The sequence below is a fragment of the Gobio gobio genome, assembly GCF_949357685.1.
Source record: "Gobio gobio genome assembly, chromosome: 25".
Lineage (NCBI taxonomy): Eukaryota > Metazoa > Chordata > Actinopteri > Cypriniformes > Gobionidae > Gobio > Gobio gobio.
This window is the reverse complement of record NC_137121.1, coordinates 15,522,229-15,535,214: the sequence shown is the minus strand read 5'-3', so window position 1 is coordinate 15,535,214 and position 12,986 is coordinate 15,522,229. Positions and strand designations below refer to the sequence as shown.

The window sequence follows — 12,986 nt, the reverse complement described above, 5'->3', positions numbered from 1 at the left end:
CGTGCAAGACGCAAGCGCAATGGTTAACGACGTCCGTCTAGTGCGCTTACATCGAAAAACAATGGTAGCGCTATGGAATAGAGAAATGCATTCTGTGTGAACGACCCCTATTCCATTCCATTGTTTTCCAGTGTGTACAGCCCCATTGCCACAATTTCAAGTGTTCTAGGTTAAATCGGGTACTTGCTGTCGTTTATCTGCACACTACTAAGTCTCGCAAATACAGTACAGCATCCGTGCTTACTTCTGTGAATGCTTTTTCTTTTTGTTTCTCGATTTCTATGTTTTTGTGTGTGCTTATATTCCCATATGTTGCTCTGTTAAACAGAGCGTAGTCTGGGCCTATTTGCATTCTGGTTCAATCTCAGAATCCCTGACATATGTAGCTGTGAAAACCAAATAATTTTATTTTCTTTTTACATATTATATTATATATCTTATTTATAATTATAATGAAATGGAAAGATCTTAAAATATATATTATTCTGGCACCTGAAATATATATAAGGAGAGGATGCAACACTGTCATAATGACAGAAAGGCCTGTATAAATGGTGCTGAGGAATACTGCTGCCTGGTAGTGAAAAGTTTGTGCTTGCTCATTTTTTTTTTTTCCTGATACAAAAATAAAGGTTTTAAAGCCAAGGCTTAAAATGGACCCATCTTCACCAGTCCTTTCAAAATGGCACATCCTCACAGCATGCGCTTACCTAATATGCAATATTCACAAAATGAGCAAAGTCTTAATTGAATAATCTGCAGAACAGTTTGTCTCACTGTGCGTGAAGATATTTTGCTTGGTACGGCCATTTTGAAAGGTGGTATTCAGTTATTAGGACCTGCAAATAATATCTGCGAAGTGATCCTGCAAAATCACAAGTTGTGCCTATTTCATCTGTTATCACTGTACATTGTTTTGTTTTTGTTTTTTTGAATGATCATAACTGTTCTGTGGAACCCATAAAATTAAATCCTATTTGTAAATGGATTGTCCTGGTGTGTTATTGCTAATAGTATACTGTATATATATATATATATATATATTATATTTATTTATTTTTTTGGCGTATTCCTCGTGTCTGAAGATCAGTGAGAAGGATTTTGTCTAGGGTGGCATGCTCTCAGGTGACTGCAAATATATATATATTGTGTTGGTCCCACTTTTGCTGCCAAAACAGTCCTGATCCATCGAGGCATGGACTCCTCTGGACCCCTGAAGGTGTGCTGTGGTATCTGGCACCAAGATGTTAGCAGCAAATCCTTTAAGTTGCGAGGTGGGGCCTCCGTGGATAAGACTTGTTGTTCAACACATCCCACAGATGCTCGATTGGATTGAGATCTGGTGAATTTGGAGGCCAAGTCAAACTCGTTGTTGTGCTCCTCAAACCATTCCTGAACCATTTTTGCTTTGTGGCAGGGAGCATTATCCTGCTGAAAGAGGCCACAGCCACCAGGGCTGCAACAATGCTTAGGTAGGTGGTACGTGTCAAAGTAACATCCACATGGATGGCAGGACCCAAGGTTTCCCAGCAGAACATTGCCCAAAGCATCACACTGCCTCCACCGGCTTGTCTTCTTCCAATAGTGCATCCTGGAGCCATGTGTTCCCCAGGTAAGCCATGCATACGCACCCGGACATCCACGTGATGTAAAAGAAAATGTGATTCATCAGACCAGGCCACCTTACTCCGTGGTCCAGTTCTGATGCTCAAGTGCCCACTGTTGGCGCTTTTGGTGGTGGACAGGGGTCAGCATGGGCACCCTGACTGGTCTGCGGCTATGCAGCCCCATATGCAACAAACTGCGATGAACTGTGTATTCTGACCTCTTTCTATCAGAACCAGCATTAACTTCTTGAGCAATTTGAGCTACAGTAGCTCGTCTGTTTGATCAGACCACACAGGCTAGCCTTTGCTCCACATGTGCATCAATGACCGCCCTTGGCCGCCCATGACCCTGTCGGCGGTTCACCACTGTTCCTTCCTTGGAGCACTTTTGATAGATACTGACCACTGCAGACCGGGAACACCCCACAAGAGGCGATGCTCTGACCCAGCCATGACAAATTGGCCCTTGTCAAACTCGCTCAAATCCTTACGCTTGCCCATTTTTCCTGCTTCTAACACATCAACTTCGAGGACAAATGTTCACTTGCTGCCTAATATATCCCACCCACTAACAGGTGCCGTGATGACGAGATAATCAGTGTTATTCACTTCACCTGTAAGTGGTCATAAAGTTATGCCTGATCTGTGTATATTAGCGTGGTCAAAGCGATTAATAGGATCCAAAATAAAAGTTAATATTTACATAATATATATGTGTGTGTACTATGTATAATTATTACGTATATATAAATACACACTCATGTATGTATATATTTAAGAAACATTTTATATTTACATATAAAATGTTTATATGCATTATATAAATATATATACAGCAAATATTTCTTAAATATACACATACATGAGTGTGTATCTATTTATTTATACATGATAATTATACACAGTACACACATACATCATGTAAACAGGAACTTTTATTTTGGATAACATTAATCGATTTGACAGCACTAATACACACTCACCTAAAGGATTATTAGGAACACCTGTTCAATTTCTCATTTATGCAATTATCTAATCTACCAATCACATGGCAGTTGCTTCAATGCATTTAGGGGTGTGGTCCTGGTCAAGACAATCTCCTGAACTCCAAACTGAATGTCAGAATGGGAAAGAAAGGTGATTTAAGCAATTTTGAGCGTGGCATGGTTGTTGGTGCCAGACGGGCCGGTCTGAGTATTTCACAATCTGCTCATTTACTGGGATTTTCACGCACAACCATTTCTAGGGTTTACAAAGAATGGTGTGAAAAGGGAAAAACATCCAGTATGCGGCAGTCCTGTGGGTGAAAATGCCTTGTTGATGCTAGAGGTCAGAGGAGAATGGGCCGACTGATTCAAGCCGATAGAAGAGCAACTTTGACTGAAATAACCCCTCGTTACAACCGAGGTATGCAGCAAAGCATTTGTGAAGCCACAACACGCACAACCTTGAGGCTGATGGGCTACAACAGCAGAAGACCCCACCGGGTACCACTCATCTCCACTACAAATAGGACAAAGAGGCTACAATTTGCACGAGCTCACCAAAATTGGACAGTTGAAGACTGTAAAAATGTTGCCTGGTCTGATGAGTCTCGATTTCTGTTGAGACATTCAAATGGTAGAGTCAGAATTTGGCCTAAACAGAATGAGAACATGGATCCATCATGCCTTGTTACCACTGTGCAGGCTGGTGGTGGTGGTGTAATGGTGTGGGGGATGTTTTCTTGGCACACTTTAGGCCCCTTAGTGCCAATTGGGCATCGTTTAAATGTCACGGCCTACCTGAGCATTGTTTCTGACCATGTCCATCCCTTTATGACCACCATGTACCCATCCTCTGATGGCTACTTCCAGCAGGATAATGCACCATGTCACAAAGCTTGAATCATTTCAAATTGGTTTCTTGAACATGAGTTCACTGTACTAAAATGGCCCCCACAGTCATCAGATCTCAACCTAATAGAGCATCTTTGGGATGTGGTGGAACGGGAGCTCTGGCCCTGGATGTGCATCCCATAAATCTCCATCAACTGCAAGATGCTATCCTATCAATATGGGCCAACATTTCTAAAGAATGCTTTCAGCACCTTGTTGAATCAATGCCACGTAGAATTAAGGCAGTTCTGAAGGCGAAAAGGGGTTAAACACAGTATTAGTATGGTGTTCCTAATAATCCTTTAGGTGAGTGTATATATATATTCCTTTATACAACAGTTGTATAACAAGAAGTTAATATTAAGTAATTGACATTTCAGACACAATATGGATGGCTAAATTGTTTATTTTTTTGGCTTCTGCAGTGGAAGTAAGTGGGTTACAGTGTAGCCCATAGAACTGGAAATCTAAATAGTGAACACAGACAGGCAGAGAGACGCATCAGCACTGTTGGAACGCAACTTGTCTAATCAAATTAGTGAACCGGCATAACTGCTATCTAAAAAATCATAAAGATGCTAGCAAGCAGGTCTGTGCGTGTTAATTCTCAGAGGAGTCTGTCTCCTCCGTGGAACCGTCGCTCTCCATTTCGATCCGCTTGCGTTGGTGCAGTGACTTGCGTGGCGAGGCCTTCTTGGACGTCTCCTTCTGTCCCGCAGCGCTGCTGCTGCTGTTGTTGGACGTCGGGCTGATGGCAACTTGAGCTATGCTGGAAAATTCACAGAAACATAGCGTCAAATTTATTACATCTCAAATCTCCCCTCTGGCATATTAGCTTTCTATAAAATGTGTTAAAAATAAAAAGATTGTTAGCAAGCCTCTTGCTTCTTTGAATAAAAGATGTTTTATAGTTAGCCAGCAAGGGACTGTAATATACTCTTTGAAGCAAGTCCGTCTCTCTCACAGTCTCTCCAGCTCCTGGTCCATCTCTGGATCAATCAGCAGGTCCGATTTATTGGGAAGAGCCCCTGATAAATATATGACAGAAGAGAAAGCATTCAATTCACATTTCTAACCTTCATAAGAACAGAAGTTACATGTATTCAGAAATACCAGTAAGCATTTTATATTAGCTAATACTCACTGATGTCTTGGTTTACTCCCTCATGCTTGGCCAAGGCCATCAGGAAGCTATAGAAAGACACTCGCTGACTGCTCTCTAATATCTCCTTAATGGCAACAATGGAGGGAAACCTGGGAAAAGATGATCATGATGATCAATAGCATCTTCTAGAGTTAGTGGGTAACACATTACAAGTAACACAATTATGTAATCAGATTACTTTTTTCAAGTAACTAGTAAAGCAACGCATTACTTTTACAAAAAAATAAGCTACTTTTTCAAATAAGTAACTAAGTAATGCAATTAGTTACTTTTTAAACAAGTAATGCAATATTGTAACTTTCCTAAACACGAGTAAGGATGGTTATAGTGGGTCCCATTGTAGTGAACAATGTAACTTACTATATAAGCCTAATATTATTTATTGAAGATGCAACAAAATAATACAATTAAGTAGTACATCATTTTTTTTTCTTATTCATTTGTTACTTATAAGGTAATAGGCCCAAAATAAATATACTCTATACTGACAAAAAATGCAGAAAAAAATAATTGATGTGTATTAAACGGAGTGAGTGTTGTAATTTGTTAACTAAAATATTTACTTAAATATATTACTTCTCTGTCATTGAAATAATGTTGCAATTAAATATTAAATAATTGTAATGAAAATTAAAAAGTTGCCTTAGCAACTAAATGATATAAATAATTTTAAGTGTTGAAATTACAAAAATTTTAACAAAAAATTAACAAATAATAAAGAACATATTTTTAAAAAATAATAAAAATTTCAAACGCGCATAACAAAATGACTTAAACTTAAATCAAAATTAAAGCTAATTCATAATATAAATAAATATTATAATAGTATATAAGTAATGAATTAATACATTTTCAGTAAAACTCTTTCTCTCTTACTTGTGTTTGAACCTCTCACAAAGTCCTTCTATACATTCACAAAAGATGGAGGCGTCTACGCCTTCTTGAGCGTCTTGCTCCTCATTGGCTGCGCTGGATAGCTGCTCCACCGAGGTGGAGGTCGGGACTATGACGGTGTTTGGATTCTTCCCCGACAGAAGGTCTTGGTAAATCACAGACACACTCTCCACAAACTCTGTGAAAGTGGATGAGGGTTAGATCATTCTGATAAATGGCGGAGCCTCGAGTAACCATAGAAACGCTTACACATGCTGATGATGTCACTGGTCTTTTGTTACACCGCTGTTAAACTGTCAAGGTCAGTGCGGTTTTTGTGTAAGCAAGACCTTGAAATATCACCAGTGCTTTTGCGATTGGCTGGTTAAGAAATAACGCCTGAATCTACATTTTTAACATCAAGATTTTACTTGTCATTTTATGTGAATGTATAAGGAAAACTATATTATTAAACATTTGAATCGCTTTTTTAATATGAATTCACTTTGTTTGTAAAGTTGTTTCTGTTTTGTACAGACATTTTAGGATGTCATAAGCAAAGTACAGAGTAATATTTTAGTATATTATGCTATAGTCTATATTATTAGTTAAATACCTTCATAATAGAACTGGATTTGGAGTGAATAAATAAAATCTGAGAATGACATTAGACAGTCAGTGGCATCGTCTATCAGGACAATCCTAGGACAGAAAGAAAATATTAAAGTTAATCAGGTAAATATCAATGTGAAAAGAGGGAAAGTTCAAAGAATCGTCAAACAGCAAATATGAAATTACCTGGCTGTGTTTTGTACCATCTCAGTGGGAAAGTCAGGACATAACAGCTGTAAAAGTGAACTGTATTCTGACATTGCCAACAGATCTGCACAAAGAAACAGCTGTATTTGTTCTCTGTACACACACCAATGCAAACAACTGAAGTAAAGTGTAATGGCATGACTTACCCCCATTCTTTCCAATCTGTCTGAAGCATTTCCAGAAGGTATGGATGAAGGACTCTCTGTTATGAGGTGTTGCTTTGATGTAATTGAATTCCCTGAAGAGCACGTGATTCCCATTCTTCACACTAGTAAAACTGCAAAATTATGATTCAATTATATTACCATGGCAGTATCTGTATTAGCTTTAGTATCTTGGAGTACCACGATAACGTGTCCTCAAATAATATATAATAACAACTTACTATTCTGCAAAATATCGGACCACACCAAATTGAGTGTATTCCTCTTTATGTTCAAGTAGCTGTGTGACTGCGTCATTGAGATAGAAGGTGACATTCGTTTCAGCTGGAAAGTAAAAAAAATAAAAGGCAATGACATGACAGTAATGTGTGTTAATACTTTTCAGTGCAACTGTCAATCATTCTGCAAGCAGGCATTTTGGACCCGACTGCACCGTATCAGTCTCCGCACCATCAAAACAACTACACAATAAGCGATAATAACCATAACATACCTAAATACTCGTCAACAGTGAGGCTGAAACGATCCGTATTCATTTTCATGATGTTTTATGGTTTTATATGAATTGCTGGGATGCAGATGCTGTTCATAACTCTGCTCTGCTCCATTCAGAATGGAGTCCTTAAAGATGCTTTAGCGGTCAGTGTGCCCACTCTGCACTGACGACACTACAGCGCATCAAATAGTAAGTATTCATGCGTACAGTTTCTTAGGGCTCAGTGCTGAAATTAAAGGTAACACTTTATATTAATACATTTAAATAAAGTTTATTGTCTTATTTAAAAAAATATATATGACCACTGGAATTCGATATTTGCGTTTTTTCCCAGGAACATGTATTTTGTTTTGTGGAATTACCACAGTATCTTGGCTCAAATTCATCCACGGATAATAAAACAACCAATAGACGACGCGTTACAGCAGCACATGACAAAACACGGAAGTGAGCGCTGGGTGGAGTCTCGCCTTTTTTTGAAAAATGCTCGGCTGTGTTTCGTCAGTTTTTGTTGATGCAGCCGCGGCTATGGAAACCCGCGCATGCGCAGCACAGCTGTTTTACTGCGCCCATATGGCTTTCCATTTAAATACTAATCCACGAGGATCCGTATTTTTGTGTTGCCATAGTTCGCGCACATATCAATTCCAAAAAAGCATTAAATAATTAAGGATCCTGATAGACCAAACTACTTAAATATATATGCAAATACTCAAAAACACGCTCAATAGGTATTTTGTTAATAAAATACCTAAATTTTATTTATAATAGATATGTAATGTTATATATTACAAAATGTTAACAATGACAATCAATATGTGACACTTGAAGCATTAAAAACCCACACATTAAAAACAAAATGTGTGTATAAATGTTTGTGTGTGTGAATCACTGTCCCAAAGTTTGGTTCTAAAACCAAAGTGTATTCTTTACTGAAAACGTGATAAAACAATATAAATGTTAAACGAACATTCAGTAATTGCATACTTTATTGATGCACAAACATATAAAAACACTAAGTATACATTAGAACCTGTATAAACAGCACAAAATGCACTATATAGCCTATGAAAAATGAAGTGGAGGTTTGAATGAAAACTAGGCGTCTCCTCCCCCTGTCTCCCCGCCCTCGGAGGCGTTTCAAAGCCCAGAGAGTAATGACCAAATATCGGTCCCAGCTGATGAAGATCGCCCTGTCTTCCCTCTCTAAAACCAGGTAACTAAAACGGAAAAATGTAATTGTGATCGGATAATATTACACGAAAGCCGTTTTAAGCGTGTTCTGCTTCATTATACGTTACTGCGTTTTATATGAGGGCCTCGGTTTTAGTGACGGACTGAATAATATCAAGCCGCTTTTATATCTGTGACAAACAATAGTGTGAGTCGGGGTTTTCATTCTATTGTTACATGTCAGGTTAGATGGGATCACATGTGTAAGTGCTGACATTATAGTCGTTGTGGAAAGCTGAAAATGGCGATATTTGTTTGAATCTCGTGATGGTTTAAGCTGTTGCAGGACTAACAGACAGTCAGTCAGGGCCGCGTATGTGCTAACGGCTAACCGGTATATTTAAATTTAGCCATATTTACACTCTGAAACTAAACAAACCATACACGGGAATTGTTTTAGAAAGCCATGAGGATTAGAGTTGCAATGTCCTGTTTGAATTAGGACCATATTTGAATGTGTTATTCTGCAAAAAGATACGGCCCGAGCGACAGTAGCTGCGGGTCACTAACGGCTCTGCTGCACCCCGATAATGTTTTCACATGTGATGCGCTGCAAAACACTATAACGTTTTTAAATGCCTCACACTACTTTATTTATCAATTTGAAGCTAATAAATCATTTAGACGGGTGCTATTGCTCAAAACACTCCTTTGTTTGCTTTTATGTTTGCTTTGGGCGGGCTGAATTGGCGGTACATTCTACATGCATTATTTTTCTTAACGTTACCCGTTTCTTTATCATATAAGCTTTTAAATGTTGTTTTCCTCACTTAAAGCCTGGGCTTTTGTGCAAGGATCGATATGTAATATGAAACTAGGCTTGGGAGATGCATTAGTGGCTGTTGCTCTGCTTCGCCTGCAGAACTGGATGTGTGCATTTGCTGTGAAGTGAATTGAGGCATTTCTTCTGTCTGGCTGGAGATTGTTGTTGAAATGCATGTGGATGATACTGCAAAGTGCATTTTGTTTACTATGACAAGCTAGTCTAGTTTCCCATGCCATGTTTATTATATTTGTGCTTATGACTAATTACTAGATGGTTGAGATGTTTGTTGTCTGCATCAGCTCAAACATTTCTTTAATATTTAACCTTAAGTTATCTGAAACATTTAATTTGTTCTTAAACCGTAACATACAAGTTGGTGTGATTTTTGCTTTTGTCCTGCGTTGTATGGTGTGTGTGAGCAACCAAAGTTTCCCCTTCTTTTGTTTAGTTGAATAGATAAGACCGACAAAAAACAGCCATGGGGGATGACAGTGAATGGATGAAGTTACCCGTCGACCAGAAATGTGAACACAAGGTGAGTGATCCACGCTACCTTTATTTTTTGGCCCATCCAAAATCCCCTCAGTGTTGGAAGACCAACTTGAGTTCGAAGAACCAAACTGTCAGCGGTTTGCTCGCCCTAATTGTTGCCTTTTAGGGCTGGTTCGAATATAATTTTTTTTGAGCTTTGGTAGTAATCACCGAATATTTGAAGCTTCAGTGGGAGGGAGCTGAACATATTCCTCTCTCTAATAAAGGCAGGAATTTTGAGAAGCGGCGTGTCCCACGCGCGCAGGGCTTATATGCTCCCAGAACGGACACTGCACTAGTGATACAAAACACTGTTATTTTATTTATTTTATCTCGTCTGTTATGTCCCAGTAACAAGCTCCCATATTTCGCTGTAGATTAATTTAGATTGGTAATAACGGGTAATTGATTTCGAGGGGGATCGAAGGTGTGCGAAATATTCAAATCCCAAAATTGAAAATCGACTACCAACCCACCGAATGAATATTCTGGTCCAGCATTGCCTTTAGAGATGAATGCATGCAAAGCAGTGAAATAATGTGAACATACTTTATGGAAATCTTACACCTTGATCTCATTTACATTTTAGGTGAACAACTACTAACTATGTTTTAACCTAGCTATTTGTTGTTGTTGTAGTCATTTTGTGTCCCTTATATAAAAAGGAAAGTGTCACGTTTCAGTGATGTAAAGTTTCTACTTCAAACCACTGCTAAGATGCATTTAAATTTTGGACATTGTAAACCCTTGTTTTTAAACAAAAAAAGCTATTTATGTATATGCATGCATAAACTATTAAAAAGTTTGGGTTTTGTAATGTGAAAAGGCTATGCTCACCAAGGCTGCATTTTATTAGAACAAAAGTACAGTTAAAACAGTAATATTGTGGAATATTACAATTTAAAAGAACCATTTCTATTTGAATATATTTTAAAACATTAGCCTTTGATGGCAAAGCTGAATTTTCAGCCTCATCAGTTTTCAGTGTCACATGATCCTTCAGAAATAATTCTAACATGCTGATTTGCTGTTTAAGAAATGTATCTTTATCAAACTATTGTGTATTTTTGAAAACTGCACAAAAAACAAAAAAACTGGAATATCTGGATAGTTTGTGTGGAAAGTAAAAACAGCCTTTATTTGAAATGTTAATCTTCTGTAACATTAAAAATGTCTACTGTAATGATGGATTTAATGCATCATTGTATATCATTTCTGTTTATAATACAAGTTAAGTTAAAATAATGTATAATTCATCATATTTTAGTTCTGTTGTTTTTATTTATTATGGACCTTGGATAACTTTTCTGAGGTGAATGTAATCTTCGGTGGCAAGTTGTTTACATATGACGTCTTCCCGCAGTTTAAACTGATTGGACAATTTCATGAGAGACTTCATTTCAGACAGCTGTAATGCATCTTTCAACATTCATCCTTTTTTTTTTTTCTTGCTGATACTTGTAGTGAAGGGGCGGGACGATCGGTGGTTAGACTAGTGTGCAGCGCTTTCGTTTGAAAAGCCCCTACCCCCTGTTGCACAGACTAGGTTTAAAGGGTTAGTTCACCCAAAAATTAAAATTCTGTCATTAATTACTCACCCTCATGTCGTTGGACACCCGTAAGACCTCCGTTCATATTCGGAACACAAATGAAGATATTTTAGTTGAAAGCTGATGGCTGAGAAAGGCTTCACACAGGCCTCCATTGGCATTCAGTACATTGACACTTCCAAGATCCATGAAAGGCACTTAAAACGTCGTTACAAAGTCTATCTCACCACAGTGGCTCTACAATAATCATACAATGCGACGACAATAGTTTTTGTGCGCAAAAAAAAATCAAAATAACACCTTTATCCAACTTGTTCTCGACTTCCGTGTATGCCTCCACGACGCATGCGCGAGAATATGACGCAGATCCGGCGTTCGGACATATGACCCAGAAGCGATTTGTTTACGAGCAGAGGAAGACGCGCGTGTCTAAGCTGTTGGATTCTACATTGATCGTGCTTTAGGTCTCGGCGTAGTGCTCAAAATGGAGCTTAAGTGTGTATTTCATCGATTCCCGAACACCGGCGCTACGTCATATTCTCGCGCATGCATCGTGGAGGCGCACACGGAAGACAAGAACAAGTTGGATAAAGGTGTTATTTTGATTTTTTTTTGCGCACAAAAACTATTGTCGTCGCATTGTATGATTATTGTAGAGCCACTGTGGTGAGAGACTTTGTAACGACGTTTTAAGTGCCTTTCATGGATCTTGGAAGTGTCAATGTACTGAATGCCAATGGAGGCCTGTGTGAAGCCTTTCTCAGCCATCAGCTTTCAACTAAAATATCTTCATTTGTGTTCCGAATATGAACGGAGGTCTTACGGGTGTCCAACGACATGAGGGTGAGTAATTAATGACAGAATTTTCATTTTTGGGTGAACTAACCCTTTAAACTAGTCCCAGACTAATATGCATGTTTGAGCTGTTTTAACTGAAAGCAACTTGCACTGGCATATTTTAAAATATGTCAGTGCCATTGTTTTGTCTCAAGATGCAACACCAGTAATGTTTTTCCTTAGGCACGTTTATAAAAGCCACTTAAATGTCTTAATTGAACTAAGGCCTAATCCTGGCTTAATCTAAGCCCTGTCTGTGAAACCGTGTCCTAGTTTTTGACAGATTAGTAAATGGATACATTGATTGGTCACACCAAATAAAAGAGCATCACACCTTTTGCTCGAGTTTTATGATAAAAATTCAGTTCAATAGTTGGTACTTGGTTTTATCAACCCGAGTTTTATGCATGTACTGCTCATTGACTTAAATGATAAAGCATGTCATGTAGTTGAAGAGTTCATGTGTATTATGAATAATAGCTGTTAAATGTACATTGGCCTCTAGGGAAAGTGGGCCAGTTACCTCAAATCATGAGCTCATTTATTTGGTTATTTGTTGTCATGACTGATCTTCTGGTTTCCCTTAGATTTGGAAAGCGAGATTAAATGGATACGAGGAAGCGTTGAAGCTCTTCCAGAGGATAGAAGACGAGAAGAGCCCGGAATGGGGCAAATACCTTGGACTTCTCAAGAAATTCGTAACAGATTCCAATGCCGTAGCCCAACTCAAAGGACTGGAGGCGGCACTTGCTTATATTGAGAATGCACACGTGGCTGGAAAGTAAGTAGCTTTACTTTTATGGTGCTTTTTGGACAAATTTTCAACAGAAGTCTGTGAATATAGTGCTAGTGGCTTGGTTTTAAATGAGTTTCATGAACCGCTGAATTTGTTGTTGGAGGACTAATGGCAAAGGTTGATTTTTCCCTCAAGCAGCTCTTTATTGTCTGCTGAAATGTTTATATGGGATAACATTTTGTAAGTACTTTTTGTTTACAACAGAGTTTTGGAACAAAGCAGAAATGTGATACCTGGTGAAAGTCTATTTCTGGATCGAGGGAGAGTCATCC

General features: G+C 38.4%; 2 protein-coding genes across 7 annotated transcripts in view; one reads left to right on the top strand and one right to left on the bottom strand.

The window, feature by feature from the left end:
• Nucleotides 1–2,525: 2,525 nt before the first annotated feature.
• cstpp1 (centriolar satellite-associated tubulin polyglutamylase complex regulator 1) lies at nt 2,526–7,166 on the bottom strand. 3 transcript variants are annotated; one of them, XM_079810006.1, is made up of 9 exons: nt 6,999–7,166; nt 6,727–6,829; nt 6,488–6,618; nt 6,321–6,405; nt 6,139–6,224; nt 5,526–5,721; nt 4,629–4,738; nt 4,449–4,512; nt 2,526–4,253 (listed from the first exon to the last, which is right to left on the bottom strand). In XM_079810006.1, the coding sequence occupies exons 1-9, from the start codon at nt 7,045–7,047 to the stop codon at nt 4,085–4,087; spliced, it is 993 nt and encodes a 330-aa protein (XP_079666132.1). In that variant the 5' UTR covers nt 7,048–7,166; the 3' UTR covers nt 2,526–4,084. The 3 variants fall into 3 exon arrangements, 2 of the variants coding, with proteins under 2 accessions (XP_079666132.1, XP_079666133.1); XR_013816001.1 differs by having other exon boundaries at nt 3,874–4,253; nt 4,370–4,512; XM_079810007.1 differs by having other exon boundaries at nt 3,874–4,253; nt 4,422–4,512.
• A 960-nt stretch (nt 7,167–8,126) lies between these two features.
• Nucleotides 8,127–12,986, top strand: part of ckap5 (cytoskeleton associated protein 5) — a 35,026-nt gene continuing 30,166 nt past the window's right edge. For all 4 annotated transcript variants that reach the window (XM_079809974.1, XM_079809975.1, XM_079809973.1 and 1 more), the window contains exons 1-3: nt 8,127–8,217; nt 9,449–9,535; nt 12,506–12,699. In XM_079809974.1, coding sequence (XP_079666100.1) covers nt 9,479–9,535; nt 12,506–12,699 — 251 coding nt within the window. In that variant the 5' untranslated portion in view covers nt 8,127–8,217; nt 9,449–9,478. The remainder of the gene's footprint in view (nt 8,218–9,448; nt 9,536–12,505; nt 12,700–12,986) is intronic.